The sequence below is a fragment of the Stereum hirsutum genome, assembly GCF_000264905.1.
Source record: "Stereum hirsutum FP-91666 SS1 unplaced genomic scaffold STEHIscaffold_22, whole genome shotgun sequence".
Classification (NCBI taxonomy): domain Eukaryota; kingdom Fungi; phylum Basidiomycota; class Agaricomycetes; order Russulales; family Stereaceae; genus Stereum; species Stereum hirsutum.
The window spans coordinates 1-22,198 of NW_006763152.1; the positions used below are offsets into that span (position 1 = coordinate 1).

Consider the following 22,198-nt stretch of genomic DNA (forward strand, 5'->3'; position numbering starts at 1 on the left):
TACGATACAGATGAAGACGAAATAAAATTCGTAAAATAACAGGACGAACCAGACGAGCAATCGCACACAGCTAGAGCCTCGATCCGGAGTAGGTCTTTGCGACGCCGAACTCTCCGTCCATAGCGTATACGAGGGTGCTGACGTTTGAGAGGAACCATAGAATCAGATGAAAATGTTGAGCGCGCGTGTGAATCGAAAAGTGAAAGAGTAGGCTCCATTGTGAACGAAGACTGTGGGAAGTACACAATTAGCGACAGGGGCTTTAAAGGAAACCAATTTCTCCATGAGTCCGCCAGTCCGCCGACGTTCAACAATAAACGAAGGCACGAGAATGTGCACGTGATTGAATATTCCGGAACGTTCTTCGATCTTCTTAACGCACGTGACGTTGCTTTCCTCAGGAAAGCAACGTTTCCTCTGAATCCGATGGCGCTTGATTCTACGCCGAGAAAGGAAATTTTCCAGTTTTTCGACACTACCTACAAGAACCTGGTACCCTTTAGGGACCAGGAATCAAGTTGCCTTGAGGCGATCCGCGGACATCTGCACTGGCCTCGATCGGTACAGAGTCCAACAAGTTTCCTACTGTAATTTTCCTCTTGTAGCCCCTTCCATTCCCATTTCTTATGATCGCTGATTTTACTCAGCATTCCACCAGAATAGACAGGGATGCCCTTCTGTGCACATCTCACGCGGCCTGCACGTAGCCACGTTCGCGCTCCGTCTCGCATCGTCCCATCCGTCGCTGCTGTCACCCTCCTCCCAGCCACCCTGAGCGTCGTCACACCATGACAACATATTCTCCTTCTACTCCGCATTCTCAGTCAGCTGTAGATTCGGGGGATGGTCTTGAAAAGACACAGGATACCGTTGTACGACATTTGTCACGATTATCTATTTTTCCTGACTGGACTTTTACAGGTTGAGGTCAAAGCAGCTCCCACCTTTCCTGATGGTGGTACCAAGGCGTGGATGGCGGTTTTGGGTTGTTCCTTGGTCTCATTCACGTCATATGGTACGTCTGTATTGTTGCTTCAAACGCACAGTTACTTCACGACATCCACTTTGTGCAGGTCAATTGAACGCGTTCGGCGTCTTTCAAACGTACTATGCCGAACACCAACTGGCGGACCGTTCTGCCTCAGATATAAGTTGGATAGGAAGTATCCAGCTCAGCGCAATATACTTCTGCGGGCTTCTCTTGGGTCCTGCGATGGACCGCTACGGGGCTACGGTATAACTATTTCTCTTGTGTGTTTATGTGTTTTGCAACATCATATCTGAAGCTTCGGAATAGGTTCTGCTCGTTTCCGGTTGGCTGCTCTCGACGTTCTGTCTGATGATGCTTTCGCTTTCGAAAACATACTATCAGATATTCCTGTCGCACGGTCTTGGGTTTGGTATCGGACTCGCGCTTCAGTAAGTTGTTTCCGATTTTTTCTACTCTTCCATAGCTCAAACCCGACTTTTCAAAGATTCTATCCATTGGTATGCCCATCAGCTATGTAGATCACTCTTTCCCGCTGAATTAAATTATCAGCTTGTCATCCCCGCACAATGGTTCGGAAGGAAACGTGGTCTGGCTATGGGCATCGTCAGTAATTATATTTCCTATTACTATTTCACTGTTGACAGTGGTGTTCATAGGTTGTTGCTGGCGCCAATTTGAGCGGCGTGATATTCCCTATCATGCTGTCTAGACTGTTTCAGTCGATTGGTTTCCCATGGGCCGTCCGAACGCTGGGTTTCATGTGCTTTGCACTTCAAGGAATTTCCATTCCATTCATCCGAACCAGGTTACCACCGCGAGCAAACGCGCCGAGGTTCGACAAGACTATAACGAAAGATCGTGCATTTATTCTGCACGCTTTATCCGGATTCTTCATCTCTTTTGGTAAGAGATATTCATTCGAACATGGTCGATCTATTCGTACTGAGCGACTGTAATCCTAGCACTCTATACGCCGTTCTGGTACATCGAGCTCTTCGCAGTCCAACAGGGCGTCGGGACCACCCTGACATTCTACCTTATCGCCATCATGAATGCCGCAGGGCTAGTCGGTCGTGTGCTCCTAGGACAACTGAGTGACCTTGTGAGTTCTCTGTCCTTTGCACTATGTAGATATCCACAAAATTAATATTCACGCTGTACCTTTCGAACTGCAGATCGGAACGTTCAACATCACGATCTGCACATTGGTCCTTGGCTCTATCGCCACTCTAGCTATCTGGATAACGTCACATAGTTCTGGAGAGCTGGTAGTATTTGCTGTAATGTATGTAGTTTCCTGTTCAGTTTAGTGTTCCTCACTTGACCTTGCCGATGTGCTGACACTTGTTTCGTCTTTAGATATGGTCTTTCCGCTGGTATGGATACCCTGCCTGTTTCGACCGTTTATTCTGGCTGACGCTCAAGCATATACACATAGGGTCATATACATCCCTCGGCGCCGCCTGCACCACGAAGCTCACCAGTGCTCCTGCGCTCATTGGCGTGCGCGTGGGTATCTTTATGTAGGTCTATTTTAGATTTTTGGACTTGCGCTCTATCCACCAACTATGTCATTATGGAATACTCAACCAAATCATTAGGACTGCGATGGCCCCTGGAATCCTGACCGGACCGTCCATCGCTGGAGGTACTGTTGTGTCTTAATTTCCAGTCTCCCTTTATCTCGTGTTCGCGGAGTCATGCTGACTTCAACGCACCTTTTTCTTGTGGATCTACAGCGTTACTTTCGGCCGCGAACGGATCATACATCGGGCTTCAGTGCTTCGTAGGCGTCATGCTTGGCCTTGGGGCAGTCTCGCTTTTGAGTTCTCGGCTTCTAGTGAACCGGTCTGTGACAGCTAGGATTTGAGCCATGCCAAATTTTCCTGATTCAGAACCTCGTATTTTTTTAATATTTCGCCTTCTTTCTTCGTTGCCTCTGTGTTATTCGATGTCAATGATGTGTTACGACCTCGTATCATTTCTGCTAGCTATAGGAATGATCATCCGTGCGTTGTCGTGATCACTCGGCCTGCCTCATATGGAGGCGCGAAACCCATACCGAAGTGCAGCAGCGGTATCGGAGTGCGATGATTGGTTGCCGTTCTGCCGTATCCTTGTCTCTTGGGCAGGTTGATGTTCCAGTCACAATGGCACTCCCGTTCCGGTCAGTCAAGCGCCTCTTGAGGCCGTACGCCGCATAGTCTTATCAGAATACTTATCACGTCCCGAAATAAACATAAGACAGTCCCTGTGTGCAGACTGAGATGGCAACTCGCCAGTGCTCATCAGGCCTCCACGTCTGTGTTCTTGTGTTCTTGTGTAACTGTGTTGCGGTGATACGTTGGTGCCAGTGATACAGTACTGGTAATCGTACATGCGAGTCTCAGGCCTTCGTGCCCGAGATAAGTAGCCTCTTGAGAATCCTCAATGTTTGAGAGAAGACGGTTCTCAATAAGCGGCATTGTGCTGGCCTCGACTGGTTTGGGGACGTGATCACCTTCGTTCATGTATGCCTCAAGATGTACCTCGGCCTGTTTACGAAGTGTATACTGCGTTGCTCGAAGGGGTCTCTTCCGCACCCAGTAGCAGATCGAATGGTCTTGTTCAATTGACTGAGAACTTGCATCAGGTTCTGAGCGAGAAGAGAACACTTCGTCGGCGACCTATGGAACCTTTCAGCACTCAATTTATGCATTCTGGATCATCAACCACGCCGATGCAGAACAGGAAACGTCTTTGACATAGAGGAAATGAATGTACTGTGCGAGGCCATCTGTCAAATGGGCGCCATCTAATGAGACCCACCGACTCTGCCGTCCTTCTACATACCTTGCATCCATCTTCATGAGACAGATTGGAGAGAGCGAATATATGACACTGACAGATTGGGCTGCTCAAAGCGAGAACATCATGATATGTCTTGGGCCAGGATAGAAACCACATGTATCCAGCGGACGAAGGGCAGGAAGCCCTACTACCATACACACTGCCAACTGATGCGGCTGTAAATTTTAATAGTGGTATAATTGATAATGATAAGGAGCGTCCTAGCAGCGGCGTGAATACTTGAACCCTCATCTGTCGCCTCTACTTACACTAACAACTTTCAAACCATGTCTTCCGCATCTGACTTGCGAAGCCTAATCGAGCATACTTTGGGATACCAGCTTATTGGAGCGTTCATCGCTGCCGTGTACGCCATTCATTCATACCCATCCATCCCGTTAACTTGTTCTAAGCACTGACCGATGTTCGTTCTTGAATAGCATGTACGGAGTAACCGTGCTGCAAACATATATCTATTGGATTCGATTTGCAAAGAAAGATTCAAAGAGACTTCGGGCTCTGGTACCTTTATTTCTGAAATTCAATGTGTTACGTCGAATACTTACTTCGTTGGCGCTCATAGGTCATCTTCATCTGGTACCATTTTCATATAGTCTCGTCTGACTAATTTTTCATGCTGTTGTATCATCGTCAAGGGTCATCGACACGATATGCTCGGCGCTCGTATGTGCATCTCTGTACATAAACTTGGTACTGGACTGGGGTATTATTGAATCCTTGGAGAGAGTTCCAGTGTGAGTAAATAGATTTTCTTTTACATCATGTGGGGGCTACTGGTGACTGACTGTCGAGCTTCTAGGACGTTTGCGGTGAGTCTAATTCGTTCACTCAGAAGTCACAAATATGTTAAGTTCTCATTTCACTCTGAACAGCTCGAAAATGGTTTAACAGTGAGACCTACTGGTGGTTTTATCATTGATCGATTACACGGGGATCTGACCATGTTATTTCTAGTGTCTCGTCACCCTCGTGGTGCAATGGTAATGCAAAACATTTAAATTGTACGGGACACGGTCTAACATCGGTACCTACTTGCTAGCTTCTTCGCTCATCGAGTCTGGCTTGGTTTGTGACACCCTGTATTCTTCCGCCCTCATACTCTCATGTATGCGACAGTGAGCAGTAAAGAAACCAAGATAATCCCAGCCATAATAGTACGTAAACGCACACAATCACTCAATATATTTTATTTGACGATTACCGTACTGTAGGCTATATGTTCCCTTGTTGGATTTGGTGAGTGAAGACTTTCTCGAGACCTCTTGCCAGACTCAGGCTCATTGCTACAGTGCAGGTGGTGGATGCGGTACGTAAACACTATATTCGTGAAATCCAGACCATTATATCCTCTTCATCAACAGCTCTAACCGCCCGAATCTTTATCACCAATATGAGTCTACAACTTGTCGAGACTGACAAATTCATCACCGTGAGGGCTCATCTAGCCTCCTGATCCATAATCATGGGCCATCTCTAACATCTACCCCAGAATTCTTGCATTGTCTATCAAACCGCGGCTGCTGCTTGTGATATCCTCATCACGCTCTCGCTGTGGTACTACTTGAGTCTCCAAAGAAGAAAGGACATGATAACTCGTCGGTGGGTTCATGATGGTTTCATTTTTCGTTGTTGACCAACTGATATTCACTTCCTGCATATATAGTGCTGACAGCACGCTGCAGTCCCTGGTGAGATATTTTATCAGCCGCGGAATTTTGACCAGGTATGTTTTTCTTTCTAAGCGGTAGTGTCCACTGATTATGGATGGAATATATGTATAGCGTGATCCAAGTTTTGCTTGTGGCCACCGTACGTATTGTCAGCCCTACATTGGTATCAATCCTTATGTCTCCCTAGTACGCCGGTGTTCGTTCGCAACAGGTCTGGATAATCTGGCAAGTCTGTCTGAGTAAAAGTACCGTTGCATATCACTCTCTTCGGTTCATCTCACATTTTACTGATTTAATCCTGTCATCTTCAGCCTATGTAAACTCCCTCCTTGCTATGTGAGAACTCTCGCTATTCTTGCCATGTATCACATCTGCTGAACCGCTCTTTCACCATATTGTCTCTTTCTTCTAGCCTCAACGCGCGGGAATATCTCGGCAAGGCTCTCAATGGTCCCGACAACATCCGCACCATATCCGGACTTCGTTTCAATATTGGCTCTGCGGCCAATTCTACCGCGCTTACGAGATTTAGTAACGCTGCGGGAGCTAATATCGAGCTTGGAGCTGGAAGTCAAAATGACCAGCGCGGCCAGGAGAGAGAGATCAAGTTCGCCAATTCTGTGCCACTAGAGCGCGAGAGCTCCTTTGGTAGGGTGTGAAGGACGCACAGGTAGAGAGTAGGAGAAATGGTTGCGAAGTTTTGCTGTCAGAACCTGCCAGTATGTTTTGTGGAATATGTCATGTTGTCGAAATCGATATACAAAAGCATGCGGTCCGGTTTACGCGTTATTGATATTCATGAGGATCTAGGCTGCATGTCCATACGATCACCATGGTCATGGACCAAATCATGGAGGCTATGGTTCTGTATCATTTCTGCATGTGTAGATCCTCCTTGATTTGTCGTGACCACACGCCCTGCTTAGCATAGAGATGTGAAAGCCGTTCCCAAGTGTAGCAGTATCAGAGTACGATGATTGGTTGACCTTCTGCCGTCCGCACTCCCATTTTAGTCAATCAAATGGCTCATGCTATGAGATCGTCCACTGCCTAGTGTTATTCAATACTGGCATGTACAGAACCTGTATTTATTCGGAGTTGATAGCTCACTGGCGCTCATCAGGCATCCACGTCCGCACCCCTGTGATGTGGCGAGGTGCTGGTGCCAATGAGAAACTCTACTCGCTCGTACACGTCAGCCTCGATACCCGAGACTGTCCTCTCGAGAAGTGTAAGTATAGATCATCATGTTACCCACAGTTACAGCGGTTCCGGACAATAATGGGAATCAGGCTTTTTTCCACGCGTGACCAGAAAGAAGACTACCAAAATTCCAAACGAGACGCAGCTAGTAGACGGCAACTCATTCTGCGCCGCGGGGACCATGGCTGAGCTGCTTCAAGCTCGGGGCCTAGACAACGATTCCCTTTCCGAGCGGGCCATCATCAAAGTCGTGATGATCGGAATTTTAGGTTCCCTGCCTCAACTAGGTCATTGGCGTGACTCTCGTCGTTGGTGAGCCTGCATATGGAGAGTGTCATCTATTTCCCGCTGATTGCAGATACCTGGCGACAGTCAGGAGGATCACTGGGGCAGACATATGATGATGTCTTGCGCCATGAATAGAAACTGCTCACACGGGAGAGTATCCATCAGACAAGGGAGCGCAAGCTCTGCGGCCATGCACTCTGGAAACTTGCGTTTGATAACACGGCTGTGAATCTTACAAGTGGTATAAACGATACTCTTAAAGCGCATCCTGGAAGAAGTGTGAATATTTGAATCCTCACCTGTCCATACTTTGCTGAGGGCTTTCAAATCATGTCTTCTGCATCTGACTTGCGAAGCGCGATCGAGAATACCTTGGGATACCAGCTCATTGGAGCGTTCATCGCCGCCGCGTAAGCCATTCCTTCATACCAAACCATCCCGTGAACTTGCTCGAGGTGTTGACCGATGCTCGTTACTGCACAGCATGTACGGCGTGACCGTGCTCCAAACGTACATTTATTGGATCAGGTTTGCAAAGAAGGATTCAAGGAAGCTTCGATCTTTGGTATGCTGATATCTAGCTATCAATATGTTCGTTTAACACTGACTCTGCTTCGTGGCTCATAGGTCATCTTCATTTGGTACAATTACACTACAATGTTTTCTAGCTACCTTCTCATGTCTTCATATCACTTTAAAGGGGAATCGACACGGTGTGCTCAGCTCTCGTTTGTGCATCTCTGTACAAGAACCTGGTACAGGACTGGGGTGTGCTCGATTCCCTGGAGAGCGTTCCAGTGTGAGTCCATATAATTCCTTGTGCCTGTCGCGGAGGAGTAACCATCATAACCACCATCTAGGACCTTTGCGGTGAGTCTCCTTTGTTCGCTCAGAAGTCACAGACATGTTTAGTTCTCATTTCGGTCTGAACAGCTCGAGAACGGTTTTACTGTGAGACATATTAGTTCAATAGATGATCGTTGGCCGGTAACTGACCATTCTACTCCTAGTGCTTCGTTACCGTCGTGGTGCAATGGTAACGCAGAATATTTACATTGTACTGGGCATGCTCTAACATCCTTCTCCATTCACTAGCTTCTTCGCTCATCGAGTCTGGCTTGGTCGGTGACACTCTAAATTCTGGCGGTCTCATATTCTCATGCATGTGACAGTGAGCGGTAAACAAAGCAAGATAATACCGGTCGTAATAGTATGTAAACATCTGAAACTAATATTTTTTATTTGACGAACCACATCATGTAGGCGATATTTGCCCTGGTCGGATTTGGTGAGTGATGAGTTTCCAGAGTCTGGTTGTCTCACTCAAGCTCTTGATTACTGTGCAGGTGGCGGATGCGGTACGTGCACAATCCATCAGAGTGATTCATACTTTCTACATCATCTTGGTCAACAGCCTTAACAGCACGGATGTTCATAACCAATCTAAATCTACAAGTGGTAGAGACCGACGTATTCATCAACGTGAGCGTTCAGTGCAGCCTATTAATGCATAATCATGAGCTACCTCTGACATATATTTCAGAATGCTTGCATTGTCGATCAAACTGCAGCTGCTGCCTGTGATATCCTAATCACACTCTCGCTTTATTATTATTTGAATCTGGGTAGAAGGAAGGACTCGCTCACTCGTCGGTATGTCTATGCCGTTTTCATCTCCCTTTGATGATAGACCAATATTCACTCTCTGCATCTACAGGGCTGACAGTGTCCTTCAGTCTCTGGTTATCTATTTCATCAGCCGTGGCATTTTGACGACGTACGTTTGTCGTTTGAAAGCTGTGCTCTCTACTCATTATTGACGGAATGCACAGCGTGTTTCAGATTTTGGCCGTGGCTACGGTACGTATGATTGACTTTGAGTTCGGTTTCATGCTCATGCCTCCGTAGTACGCCGGTCTTCGGTCGCAACAGCTGTGGATAATCTGGCAGGTCTGTCTGAGCAAAGGTACTATTGCACATTTGTCACTTCCATCCACGTTTGTATGACATAACTCATATACCTCTTCTCTTGTTAGCCTACGTTAACTCTCTCCTCGCCATGTGAGCACGTCCACTATCCTCGCAATGCAATTCATACGCTGAACCACTATTTGACTATATCGTTCCTTTCTTTTCAGCCTCAATGCGCGCGAATATCTCAGCAAGACCCTCAACGGTCCCGACAATATGCACACCATATCCGAACTTCGCTTTGATTGCGGACCTGCGACGAATTCTACTGGGATTACCGGATCCAGTCACGCAACGGGAGGGGCAGCTATCGAGCTCGGAACTGGAAGTCAAAATGACCAGGGCGACCAGGAGAAAGAGATCAAATTCTCCAATCCAACGCCACCGAAGAGCCAGAGTTCCTTCAGTAGGGTGTGAAGGAGGTATAGGTACTGGATGGGGAAAGTAGGTATGCAGGCGTCTCCGTGATTACCTACTGGCCTCTGCGAGGATACTTCAGATTGTTAAAGTCGTTTACAATAGTGTGGGATGAGGTTTATGCATTGTTTATATGTATGAGTAATCAGATCACACGTCAATGCGACCAAAAGAAAACTTCTTGAAACCATGGACGTCCCGCATTGGTGATGCGAAATACTAGTAATTATTGTACAGCCCGACGTCAAAATCAGGCATGAGATAAAGTGACATTCTTTTACTGAGAAGAACGAGGAAGGCAATACCTCTATCTCCCTCCAAAAGGGCATATCTCAGGAACCTTACCCTCGAGGTCTCCGAGTAGCCAGTACCTCTTCTAAACAGATAGGGTGTTTCTCTAACCGCCACTACGGGACTGTACACACGCCCAATTCGTAAACGTTCACAGGATTGGTTAGAAGTGGTAATTTGTATCCGCAGAGTCGCCTGCGACGCTATGGTCTATTGAATCTGCCTATCGAGTGTGCGCTTGATGAGGGTACTCTATAATTCATTCAAGTACATGTGGCTAGCATCCACTCTGTATGATCTGCCTCGATACCCGAAACAATATTAGGGCGACGACCAGGAATATCCACTGCTGGTTTGAAGTTCCCGAACTTAAGGTGTTACCCCGCGGAAGAAGATAGATAACCATCACTCACTTCTGTCTTCCATGTCTTCTGTGCTTCTTCCCGTGAGGAATTCGCTGACCTTTTCCCGAGAGGTTGAGGTGACCGTCGGCTGGATTTGATACTCCCCATACTATCGCAGTTCGAGAACTGAACTGTGCAGACCTATCACCTTCGTCTTCAACCAGGGACTGTGGAAGACAAAAGGGGTAAGCGGTAAGGATAAGTTTATGGGGAATCCCTGGGGAAATCCCCTCCTGGTTGTCATCACCGAGTTAGATGGAGCTGTTTCGTTGTCGAGGCCTCGAATTATTTTGGTATCATATTCTTCAGACTGGACTGAGTCTCGCTCTTCGAGATTTCGATTTCCAGAACTTGATGGAGGTGAACCGAGGCGGGGATCTTTGAGAATGACCGGGGACACCATGCGGTCTTCTCTTGGGCAACGATACTTCCCAGCTACATATGCATAGAAGTGCATATTATTCATTCTCCTCGGGTTGGTTCGATTTACGGTCGAAGACGCTGATATAAAGCACCTACCACGAGCAATAATGCACCTGTTAGATGTCTCTCAGAATTGACTTCGATGTCTTTTCCTTTGTCTGTGGCCGTGTCTTCGTGCTATACCTATGTTCTTCGAATGCCCATACGTATCTATATTTCCTGAATTATTGGGTGTGAGTTCGATAACCCAAGTAGAGAGACTTCGAAAGTGATTGACACCGAATGGGCAGCCTGCATCTGTCACTTCCATCTTCAGCAGTAAATTACCTGTTTCAATCGAGATATTTTCATAAAACCTCACCGCGGAGATGAAGACATACAACATCTCCTGAATGGGGAGAATCATCGAAAAGATCAGCAAACTTAGCGCTGAAAATAAACTTAGCACTCGAGAGAACCGTGCTCGGGAGAGCTGACAAGCTCGATTGATCATGAGAGGTTGTGCAGTGAGCGACCGTATCGATCATTGTCCGACCTCTCAGATCTGAGAACCCACTCGACGCATCTGGCAAAAATACCAGTGCTGGTCCATCCGGATACTTTGGGCTTACATAAAACACCACCAGCATGATCATCTTCTGAATCCAGGCTACAACCTTATAATTACGCTGTAGCTCCCGCGATTGGATCTCATCTGGCGGGTTCCCGCAGGCAAGAATGATGGATCGCAAACGGTGGCCTGTATAATTCTATTCCCGTCTACTTATGTTCACATCGGCGGATACTCTGAAAGCCGATGCTTGTGCGATTATGGCAGTACGTGAGCCCTCAATGCATTCCGCGGAAGTCGCACGTGGGCACTCAGTGCGGTCCACTGATTTCAGCAGAAGCTCGTTCGATACCCTTCTCTCGCTCTTCCATGTTCTCTCTCCCACTTTTGTGTCGCTCACTCTCTCGAGTACACTCCAGGCCTTCGAGTATCCTTAATCTGAGAGCGATGTCCTCGGGCACTGCACCTGTCGATACCCACCCTCAGCTTTCTCTTCCCACATTGACTAAACTAAAGTCCACCGTACACGCCGACGTATCTCCGGTACTTGTAGCCTCCGAGTGGCTCCAGTCATTCACTTCTGCAATCGGTTCCAACGATATCAAAAAGCTCGGAGGGCTGTTCTTACAAGATGCGTTCTGGAAGGATATTCTTGCGCTCAGCTGGGACTACAGATCTATCCAAGGCGTCTCCCGTATCCTCCCATTCGTGGAGACATGTGCTCCGAAGAATCGTCTCACAATATCCTCGATGGCTGAGGACCCATATCGCTCTCCTAAGCTTATCAAACTCTTCCCCGACCTGAGTTGGATACAATTCGGCTTTGCTTTAGAAACCAGCATCGGGAAGGGGAATGGTTTTGCTCGCCTCGTTCCCACCTCCAGCGGTAAATGGAAGGCATACACGGTCTTCACCTCTCTCGAGACTCTTGCTGGCGAAAAGGTGTGCTGTTCCTTTCTCTGTCGTCTTCACTCTGGGAGCTTAAGTCTACATCATCCAGAGTGTTCCGAGTCGTCTTCCATATCAAGAAAAGCACTGGGCCGAGCGCCGTCAGCGTGAAATAGAACTTGTAGATGGCGACCCTTCCGTGTTGATCATAGGCGGAGGCCATAGTGGCCTTGAACTCGCGGCACGGCTCGGGAGGTTTGGTGTCTCTAACTTAGTAGTGGAAAAGAACCCCCGCGTAGGCGATAACGTATGTTGAATTCCATCGTTGCTGTATAACGTTCTTTCAACGCGTTCCTTTCTTCCGTAGTGGCGGACCCGCTACAAATCTCTATGTCTGCACGATCCCGTCTGTGAGTCTTTCTATTCGGCGTGATACATTTAATATTCCTCAAGATGTACACTTTAGTTTACGACCAGCTGCCATATTTACCGTAAGAATTATTAGCGCCTTGCTATTTCTGCTCTCCTGCTGCATGAACTGATATATTGTTATAGCTACCCGTCGACATGGCCAATATACACTCCAAGAGCGAAGGTGAATGAAATGATTCCCATCGTCACTTTGCGGCGACTGTAACAGAGTCTTCTAGCTTGCCGACTGGATAGAAAACTACGCACAATCTCTAGAGATCAATGTCTGGACCTCGTCTCACGTCTCTAGCGCCCTCTGGCTACCCGATGAGCAACTGTGGATGGTCTCCGTCATTCGTGAGGGAGAAGAACGAGCTATGAAGGTTAAGCACCTTATTTTTGCTACTGGTATGGGAGGAGGAGTCCCCGTTATTCCTAGGATTCCAGCAGAGGTGTGTTACTGGCTGTGTTGCATATCGTACCGCACACCGAATACAATACTGCTACGGATATAGAAATCGTTCAATGGGCAGATCCTTCATTCCGCTTCTTTTACCTCCGCCAAGGACTACATAGGCAAAAAGGTCCTCGTCGTTGGTTCCGGTAACTCCGGTACGTGTTTCTAGGTGCTCAACGCGAGTCCAATTCCTGACGGCGGGAATTTTCAGGCCATGATATTGCTCAGGATTTAGCAGAGATGGGCGTCGAAGTGACTATGTGAGTACTTCTATGTCAGGAGTCATCACTTGCCTATCGTCTCTATCAGGCTGCAAAGATCCTCGACCTACGTTATATCGGCCGAAGGAGTTGCCAAACTTCTCAGCGGTAAGTCGCCCAATATTTGTATTTTTTTTTTTCAATCCTCGAAGCGTCTAAGTTTGCTCGCCACTTCAGGTGTTTTTTCGGAAACGGGGCCTCCTACTGAAATCGCCGACCGCTTGAACGCATCGTTCCCCACCGAAATGGTCAAGCTTCTTTCGCAACGGAGTGCGCCAGGAATCGCGGCGACGCTGGACAAGTATGCTACTTCTATAGCTTGATATTATGTTGATAACTATGACCCAATTTATTCGATCATAAACAGGGAAATCCACGACAAACTTAAGGCAGTGGGGTTCAAACTGAACCTTGGCCCTGACAATGGAGGACTTCTTCAATTGTTCCTGCGGCGTGGTGGTGGTTATTATGTCGGTACGTAGTGCGTATCACTCTCTATGATCGCACCATGTCCGACTCTCGCCCTCCTACCTTACCTTAATTCCAACAGACGTGGGCGCGAGTACCATGATTGCAGAGCGCAAGATCGGCCTTAAATCGGGCGCGTCGATCCAGGAGTATACTCAGCATGGTGTTAAATTCTCTGATGGCTCTGAGCTCTCGGTTGACGTCGTCGTCTATGCTACCGGGTGCGTTCGAGACCTACATGCTCTAACATGAATTTTATACTTACTAGAGCAACATTCTCCTCCTCTTAGTTTCGGAGATCCCCGGCTACTCGTCAAGGACATATGCGGCTCTGATGTCGCGGATCTGCTTCATCCGGTTTGGGGATTGAATGAGGAGAGCGAGTTGCAGAGCGTCTGGCGCGATTCGGGGCATCCTCGACTTCACTTCGCTATTGGTAAACCGACTCCGTCTTACGCTTGATTTGGAGATCACTGACGTTTTGGGTGGTGCTAATGCACCGACTCTGCAGGTAACTTCGCTGTCTCGCGTCTGTATTCGCACTACCTCGCACTCCGTGAGTGTGAGTCACAATCCCTGATTTCGTGTACTAATGTACCTGCACGCGTTCTCCCTCTGCTCTGCGATTGGTTTCGATGCAGAACTCAAGGCCGAAGATGACGGTATTGCACCTGAGCGTTATGATCAATAGATTGGGGTAGATCCACCCGTGTTTGTGTATCAGTGCGCTCCCGCCACTGTGTGCTTCGACTCTCTTTATATATCTCTGAATATTAGTAGAACAAATACATTGTTCGTCTGCTTGATGAATATTCACACCGGGTTGGAAGGCGGAGCCTAGAGGCTCTAAACATACACAGAAATGACCCCCTGTTCCTATTGTGGCGTCTTCGGATTCTCAAGCTCCGATATTGCAGACGCGGTCGTCATTGTTGAGTGCTAAATTGCGAAAGATCAAAGATAGTTCCTTACGGAGCTACTCAATTGTTGAGACGATACAAGTCTATCTTCTATAGTATAAGATGATTCCTCGTGTAAGATACTTGGCAAGATATGCCCCGTTATAGCGTCAAATACTAACCTCGACAGGGATACTACACACTCCTACGAGATCGTCGTGCCCCGGTACTGTCGTTGGTTCTGACGAATGTGCTGGACCGAGGAACTCACTAAATGTACCGAAGTACGTTGCGTGACACCATACCCTTCCTTGACATATTTTGTGCATAATAATATTTAAATATCTGGAAGATAATTCGTATACCGGCATATGGGAAGAATAGTACGTGCACACAGACAAGGTGGAACGACAGACAAGAAAAGGTCCACCCCGGCCGCTATCGATACTCTGACGAGCCACGGTAGTCAAGACGATCTGCCTACGATATCACCCCTGCTTTATGTTCGTAAAACCTGGATGATCAAGAGGTTGTATCGTAGGAATTGTTTTATTTTCCTTTCTCTGGATCCACGCCCCCTTTTCCTACTGGATGTTCCGTCATCGAAGAGTCGTCGTCGCCATTCTCTGGCATTGATGGGCCCGTGCTTTCGTTTGCGCTTGAAATATCCATGGTGGAGTTGGGGTACTTGAACTTCATAGCGAGGTTTGAATTTGTTTCCTTGAAATGGTCTTGAGCATCTTTAGCAGGTAAGCCGTAAGATGGCACTACAATCCGCTCCTTCACCAGTGATTATTTCTCAGTAAGTGCATAGCTTTGAAGCGAAGGGAAATTAGGTCAACGAGGCGGAGGCGGTCTTACCTGCTTAGTTCGTATCTCGAGTGATATCGCATCCGTACTCTTGGCGTGGTATTTTCCCGGACCAAAGGGTCCGCGAGCGTTTAATCTACAAATGGTTTTGTAAGTCGAAACAACAGCAGAAGGAAGGGAAGAGGGACTAACGAGGCCATAAGGGCATTGGACAACACTGGATACGGACCGTTTCAATAGAAAGACATAGTACATACGGGAAAGACTACTCACATTTGGCATAGAACGCTGAGAGAGAACCGAAGAGATCTGAACAGGGTTTGAACGTGACAATAAGCAATCCGTTATGATAGCGTTTGGTGAATACTCACTGGTTTCGGGGTCTACGAGGGTCTGTACCAAGTAGGATCAAGATGAATATCTTCATTTTGAAACCTGAAAAGATGTTCTTGCTCACCATGATGAATATGGCGGCGGCAACCAAGCTAAGGGGTGAGGGGGTGAGGAAAAAATTTACACATGATTTGAAGTTCTTGACTAACGCAGCAACAATTCCAGTTTCTATTCAAGAATTATTATGAGAACGGGTCAATCAATGTTACTGAACACGAGCTGAGTATTTGGGGACTAAGTTACCTAGTGACCACAGAGTGATAGACGTAATAATATCGTCCGTCCTATGACAAGGCCGCAGAGTTAGGAGAGATCCTTAAAAAACGTCGAGAAACAGTGATATTCACCTCTTGATTCCACTTCGCTTTCTGTGTAGATAGTAGCAGAGAGCAGAAGTATTGAGAACATTTATAGTGACATCCAACGACATGATAGCGGTTGTTGTCTTGAACATGGCTGGAGGATACGCGACCGGGCCAACCCTGAGAAGGACAGTGATAGCGATACCACCAAGTACCTCCAGTACTGCGATACTCCACGATATAATACTTATGGTTCGTCTTCCCGATAGCACATAAATTCGGTAGGCATAATAGGACTGTTTCATCGCTGAAGTCAGCAAAAGATGCGAAGTAGCCCGAAATAGAATAGTACGCACTTGAACAGTCGCACTAATTATACTGTGCAAGAGCACAGATGCATCGACGGACCAGTGCCTTGAACCGATTTCCTCCAAGTTGCCGAAGTATGTCACTGTCAGCCTGTAAAGATACATACAGAACGCGGCAGTGTGTGATGTTTCTATAATCCTAAAATATAAGTTAGCCCACGTCAGTGGGCATATCCACCGTCACGCTCACCATATCCAGACTACCTGTGTTTCGGTTTCAGCGTAAATTAATTGCACCAATTATGGTGGATTAACGCACAAGATAACGAATGAAGGGCCGGTCGTGGAACTTGCTGCGCCAATACACAAATACCTGGCAGGAAGTGATGGCGTAGAGGAATGTAGACAGGAGTACCGAGAGCTCTAGCCCTGCAAGGGTCACAGTAACAACTGAAGGGAGAGCGGCGGGCGAATCCATGACAGGATATGAGTGTGTCTTCAGAGACGGCTACACAACACCCTCTTTATGAAGCGCTGATCCTGAGACCTATGTTCTCAGCGTCAGGGAAGAATCATTACTATCCATCAATGCGGGCTGCGCTCTCTTTAAATATAGATATTGTGTTTCTCCGAGGGGGAATTGCCAACAAACAATATGGGTGGACTAATGTAACGTGAAAACTCAGTCGACGGATGATCTGATGGTGTGAACCCTTACCTTTGGCATCTACACTTTCCCTGTGCTCAGCAGGAAATGCTTTGTTATCGCCTGGGTTTGAAGTGCCCACTGATCATCATATCACTGATTGAGACCCTAACATTAGGGTTTTTCCCGTCTAATTTGAACGGTGGACTACGACAATGCACATGGTACGCCAGGGTGAGGTTCGATTCGAGAGAGATGCCTCACAACGTAGTCATGATGTACAACCCGCTGACCAAGTTCGATCTTCCTGCGAATTAGAAGACAGAAATGTTAGATCATTAGTTTTTCTTGGACTGAAACCAACAATCTTCGCATCAGTACGCCGCCTATCCGATCGAAATGTGTTTCGTTTCAGGATGTATTTGCGGACATGTCGGAGGGCGATACTTGTCCCGGTAGGGGTTCACAGAATACAAAGAAGATATCAAGGTTACACATCTACTTGGACGCAACGAGGTTATACAAGTACACGACTACATACCCTTTTTGTCACACGATTCGATGACGGGGAAGCGCCCGGCAGAAGAACAGTGTCGCAGCCATATGACTTTGTATCACCCATAAAGTACGAATTCTCCGGGGGCCCGTTTATGAAGTAAATGGTGGTCCTGTATCCGAGCGCGGTAGACCGAGGGAGAGGAGAAATCCAGGGAGGGAGCTACTTATATATACGAAGCGCAAACTTCGCCGACGATGAGCAGCAAGCAATTTTGACGGTGCGACGTTGCCAAGAATTCCAGCCCAATACTAATTGTGAGAAAGGGTCCTGCTCGGTCTAACGATGCTCCTGTTAGAGCTACTTCAACCTTCGATTCCCGACCAGTCAAATACGACACATGATGCCTATCAACTCAAGAGGTGGTTATCAGAAGAACGAGTTGACCTCAGAGCGTCAGGCAAAGAAGGATCGAGAAAATTCGTTGTGATTCCGCATCATCATCATGGACGGACCAACGAGAACCAACCTCATCCAGCATCGTTGACATTCTTAAGAAGCAGTCGTTCCGGCTTCGCCGCCCAACCCACACTCTGTGCACTCGGTAAGACGGGCGTCATCGCTGCCGGCCTACCCTGCGGACTTGTGTACCTCCCAGAAGAGCCTTACTCGTCGTACCCTTCGGGTCGTGACACGGCAACGTTGCTCTTGAGAAAGATACGCTATGATGAGCGCTTTCTGTACGACTCGAACGGGAGCGCACCGTCTGCTCATGTGCGACCTAACTTATAAGATACAGTATCATTGCCGCTGACCTACTGCACGATCGTGTATTTTCGGTGAGGCCAACTTGCCATGCGACTTCGTGTCCATGTCAGCGTCGTCCTTGAGAAACGCGTTACGACGAGCGCTTTCCGTACGGCTCGAACGGAAACGCAAGTGCCACAGCGGCCATGACTAAACAAAATACCACACAGATAGAAACGATCAACTTTCATCCAACCCTCTACAAAAAAGAACCAGAGTGAAAACAAAGAGAACTAATCAACTCACCAACATACAGCGCCGCACAGATCCAAATCGGCACCACCGTCTCCGTATTCGCCACCGTCGCCACCACCGCGCTCAATATGCCCATCACCCGATTACACCCCACAGCTATCCCGTTCCCCGTCGCCCGATGTGCGGAAGGTAGGACTTCGGGCGTGTAGGCGTAGAGGCAGCCGTAGTAGATATTGAGGCAGAAGGAGATGGCGCAGTTGAAGCCGAGGTTTTGGGCGGAGGTGCGGACTTGGGTATACGCGAAGAAAAAGGTCACTGGGTGATGTGGGTTTAGATTTAGCATTTCTTGTGAGTACGATAGGATATGTGGAATAAGGCAACGATGACGTACTGGTGACAAGGGCGCCGATGACCATTGTTCCACGACGGCCGAGGACGCGCCAGTTGCAGAGGAAGCCTGCCAGCACGGGTCCAAAGATACCGCATGCGTTGACGATGGCGTAGTTCCTCCATGTCGTATAGTTACTTCCATCTCCGGTCTCTGCACCGCGAGATTTGAGGTACTCGGGAAGGAAAACGTTGTAGAGCGGATAGGCGAGACCTATGAGCGTCCAAGAAAACCTGGATACAGATTCATGAGTGAGATCTCTGGAAATACGGACGGGAACAGAGCCATGAAGACTTACCAAACCAAGGACGTTGACAGGCCCATCTTCCTCGTCGCGAACAAACCACCCAAATGTGCCCCTAGCTCCTTGATCGATGCCCGCATTCCCTTCTTCCCCGCATTTGCTCCCTTCTCCGAATTAACCACCCCACAAGCCTGCAACTGCTCCACAGTCAAACTACACGGCCTCCCATATTTATCGGCCAGCGATCTGAACCCCTGCACAACCTCTTCATCCCGACCCTTCCCGAGTAAGTACTTGGGCGTTTCGTGAAGACGGATGACGGTGACGCGCAGTATGGACATGACGAATACGAGGGCGCCACAAGTATACCATTCGTAACGCCAGCCCATATTATTAGCTTTTGTACATGTAGGGGCGGACTCGCATGCGAAGTCGGCTAGATGTGGAACAGAGTAAGAAAAAGTTGGCGCAACAGAAGAGGAGACCCACAGAGGAACGGCCATGCGACGAGGCCGGCGAGGAGTTGGCCGACTCCCCACCAGCAAGCAAGGAGTGTCAGAAGCCATTGCTGTTTACTGGGAAGGAACTGTGACGAAAGTCAGCACTGATGCTAGATTCCGAGGGCGCGCCGAAATTGACTCAATTATCCAGAGGGAGGCACTGGGTACTCATTCGGAATACAGTATGAGCCCGCGCTCGGCCTCATTCCCGCAATATCCCCGCTCAAATGCTACCATGGAAAGAAACGGGTCGCACCTCCAAAAACACAGTTGTATCCATGACCAAATTTCCTCCTCCTCCGAACGCACTCAACGCCACAAACAACCCAAGAACCTCCCAATTCGGCGAAGCACCGGCCGCAATCGCGAATATGCTACATATGAGCAACGATGTGTTGAATGCGAAGCGCCTGCCGATGATGTCGGATGTCATGCCCCAGAAGAGGGCACCTACGAGAAGGCCGACGTAAGAGGCGATGGTGAGTCCTTTACTGAAGGAGGGTTGGAACTCGAGGACGGCTTGGGTTGACGTTATGGACTGAAGGAGGAGGAGGAGTGAGTCGACGGCATAGCCGAAGCCCGTAAGGACGAAGAGTTTGACGTGGTAAGGCTATGTTCTACTTAGTCAGAAGAAATACATCATGTCTTATGAGCTGAACTTACAGTCCACCCTATCTCGTCAATTACCTTCGAAAGTAAAGTGAGGGTGATCCATGAACACATGAAGGAAAACACGTACATTATTCACGAGATGCATCTTCGCGTCGAGCGCCGGATCCACATCTTCTAAAGATAAAACTTCACCTCTTCCTGCTGTCGTGCTTGACGTATCATCGCTCACGTCGACCTTGGTTCCCACCTCGACACCGTCCTGTTTCTCAACGTCGCTCATGATGTCAGTATCGATGAAAGTAGTTTGTGGATAGAGAAACGGATGACAGACCAGTTATCTCGTTCAGAGCTGCCTTTATGTAGTTAAACCGATATAGGCCATCCACGCGACCATTTTTATGAATGATAGTCGCACGTTCGCTCGCGACGGACAGAAAGGATGTTGACTTTTGTGGAGAAAGCCATAAGCGATACCGAGTTGGGCGCTTGCCATATTCATCCGGGGACAAGAGCCAGTTGCTCGGGTCTTCACTCCCCAAGGGCCATCGTCGTGCGCCATGGCAGCTCGACTTCACCACCCTCCACCTCGTTCCGTCGTAAACTTTCAGATATGGTCCAATGAGAACTCATTTACTTATTCGCGGTAATTACTGTAGTATCTTGCCTCTTATCTCTAGGCTCCTGCCTGTCATTATCTTCTCCTAGCGTGGCTTACACTGGCAGCCACTGACTAGCAGAGGCACTCCCGCCACCTTCATGATGCATCTATGATGCATCGATATGTTGCTAGGTATCGGGATAATCCACCGCACTAGGGTCTGGTCTGCCGTCCCAGCTCCTTGTTCCAAGGTTCCACCTACAACCTTAACCTGCTCTTCTGTGCTTGCTAGCGTCGTCTTTGTTTTGCCCTGCTATGGGCAATTTAAGCTCTTTGCTCGTGATCAATCGGACTCAACTTGAAGTTCAGTAGCCTATCGTTATCTTCCCGACTTATCGCCTGTACCTTGCCCGAACCTTTGTGACACTCTCTCATTGAAATCTCATTTTTCGCCAGCTCATATCCGGCTTTATATTCTGACGGTTCTGAATACGCCCACGGCGCTCTGGAGCGCCTGCAGTCTATTTCCGAGGACAAGCATTCAGGGTGGTAAACCCTTCTGTAGAGAGGTTTGCCCCCCCGGATTATTCGTGGGTATGAGCGCTACGTAGAGCAGGGCTCAGGAATGGTCGCGAGATCTTCAGTATCGAAGATAATGAGCAGCACAGTTAGCGCTCTTTTCTTAATCACCAAACTTCTGTCTCTTCCTTTCTTGTTCGAACTCATGAAATACATAGAGAGAGGGTAACAAAATGCCGTGTCGCTACTCAGACAGGTATTGAGAATGTGGTTTCGAGACCTCTCTTGGAGGATGTCGACCCGGATTTAAACGCAAGTACTTATGTATCTAATGAATGATGTGCCACCATCTGTACACACTCAGGCCATCCTATACAAAATCCCCGCTCACTTCACTTCGTGGTTACTGAGGAGGTTGGCCGGCATGTAAACTTTAGTGCCCGAGCTTGATGACCGTCGTTCAACCCAGATCGTTGAGTTATAATGTACTCCGAGACCCACTAGCCTTCCATTTCTACTAAGTACCTATCCATCCAGTTATCATTAACGCCTCAAACCCTTCACTCTCATCGACTTCAGCGATGCCTCCTTCAACTGATAGCTACAGAGCAACGTACGTCGTATTTACCCTCGGTTCGAAACTGGCTGCGTACTTTGGCTGATCATATACCGAACAGTATTTGCTCGACATGTCCGCGCCACACTCGCGCCACACTCGCTGTGGCGTATGTGGCTGAGTGTTGAAACTCCGACTAAATGTTCCTGTGTTCAGGTCTGTTCTTCGTGTCGCTCTTCCTCATCAACCACCACCATCCCTGCGTCGTCAACGGATTTGACATCCGAACTAATCAACTTCGATACATTCTCATTCTTTGGAAATGTCCCATCCCGAGGGCGACGATGCTCAGCACCAGTCGCTACGACGCCAACGATCCCCCG

At 48.1% G+C, this 22,198-nt stretch overlaps 6 protein-coding genes across 6 annotated transcripts; 4 read left to right on the forward strand and 2 right to left on the reverse strand.

The window, feature by feature from the left end:
- Positions 1-788: 788 nt before the first annotated feature.
- STEHIDRAFT_172888 (MFS general substrate transporter) lies at positions 789-2,656 on the forward strand (the record flags this gene model as incomplete). Its single annotated transcript, XM_007310815.1, has 12 exons — positions 789-872; positions 922-1,015; positions 1,074-1,234; positions 1,298-1,419; positions 1,476-1,488; positions 1,541-1,594; positions 1,648-1,894; positions 1,954-2,093; positions 2,167-2,276; positions 2,351-2,367; positions 2,430-2,514; positions 2,593-2,656. 12 exons carry the CDS (start codon positions 789-791, stop codon positions 2,654-2,656), a joined length of 1,191 nt encoding a protein of 396 aa, XP_007310877.1.
- Positions 2,657-4,107: 1,451 nt separating this feature from the next.
- Positions 4,108-6,170, forward strand: STEHIDRAFT_163133 (uncharacterized protein; the record flags this gene model as incomplete). The annotated part of the gene is made up of 10 exons (XM_007310816.1): positions 4,108-4,187; positions 4,641-4,650; positions 4,714-4,731; positions 4,796-4,821; positions 4,881-4,906; positions 4,958-4,995; positions 5,053-5,077; positions 5,136-5,147; positions 5,823-5,847; positions 5,924-6,170. The coding sequence occupies 10 exons, from the start codon at positions 4,108-4,110 to the stop codon at positions 6,168-6,170; spliced, it is 507 nt and encodes a 168-aa protein (XP_007310878.1).
- Positions 6,171-7,332: 1,162 nt separating this feature from the next.
- STEHIDRAFT_163134 (uncharacterized protein) lies at positions 7,333-9,390 on the forward strand (the record flags this gene model as incomplete). The annotated part of the gene is made up of 18 exons (XM_007310817.1): positions 7,333-7,412; positions 7,486-7,567; positions 7,630-7,643; positions 7,703-7,801; positions 7,863-7,872; positions 7,936-7,953; positions 8,013-8,038; positions 8,098-8,123; positions 8,175-8,212; positions 8,266-8,290; positions 8,349-8,360; positions 8,417-8,484; positions 8,546-8,655; positions 8,720-8,779; positions 8,835-8,862; positions 8,911-8,968; positions 9,039-9,063; positions 9,141-9,390. The coding sequence occupies 18 exons, from the start codon at positions 7,333-7,335 to the stop codon at positions 9,388-9,390; spliced, it is 1,029 nt and encodes a 342-aa protein (XP_007310879.1).
- A 2,115-nt stretch (positions 9,391-11,505) lies between these two features.
- STEHIDRAFT_116095 (FAD/NAD-P-binding domain-containing protein) lies at positions 11,506-14,004 on the forward strand (the record flags this gene model as incomplete). Its single annotated transcript, XM_007310818.1, has 13 exons — positions 11,506-12,000; positions 12,059-12,253; positions 12,314-12,356; positions 12,413-12,437; positions 12,502-12,541; positions 12,597-12,809; positions 12,873-12,969; positions 13,026-13,074; positions 13,124-13,182; positions 13,252-13,375; positions 13,442-13,548; positions 13,625-13,763; positions 13,833-14,004. 13 exons carry the CDS (start codon positions 11,506-11,508, stop codon positions 14,002-14,004), a joined length of 1,758 nt encoding a protein of 585 aa, XP_007310880.1.
- Positions 14,005-15,987: 1,983 nt separating this feature from the next.
- STEHIDRAFT_68850 (uncharacterized protein) lies at positions 15,988-16,732 on the reverse strand (the record flags this gene model as incomplete). The annotated part of the gene is made up of 4 exons (XM_007310804.1): positions 15,988-16,242; positions 16,303-16,453; positions 16,505-16,518; positions 16,574-16,732. The coding sequence occupies 4 exons, from the start codon at positions 16,730-16,732 to the stop codon at positions 15,988-15,990; spliced, it is 579 nt and encodes a 192-aa protein (XP_007310866.1).
- Positions 16,733-18,172: 1,440 nt separating this feature from the next.
- Positions 18,173-20,422, reverse strand: STEHIDRAFT_172889 (membrane transporter; the record flags this gene model as incomplete). Its single annotated transcript, XM_007310819.1, has 8 exons — positions 18,173-18,353; positions 18,450-18,713; positions 18,790-19,019; positions 19,085-19,466; positions 19,520-19,616; positions 19,787-20,140; positions 20,194-20,217; positions 20,270-20,422. The coding sequence occupies 8 exons, from the start codon at positions 20,420-20,422 to the stop codon at positions 18,295-18,297; spliced, it is 1,563 nt and encodes a 520-aa protein (XP_007310881.1). The 3' UTR covers positions 18,173-18,294.
- Between the last annotated feature and the right edge of the window lie 1,776 nt (positions 20,423-22,198).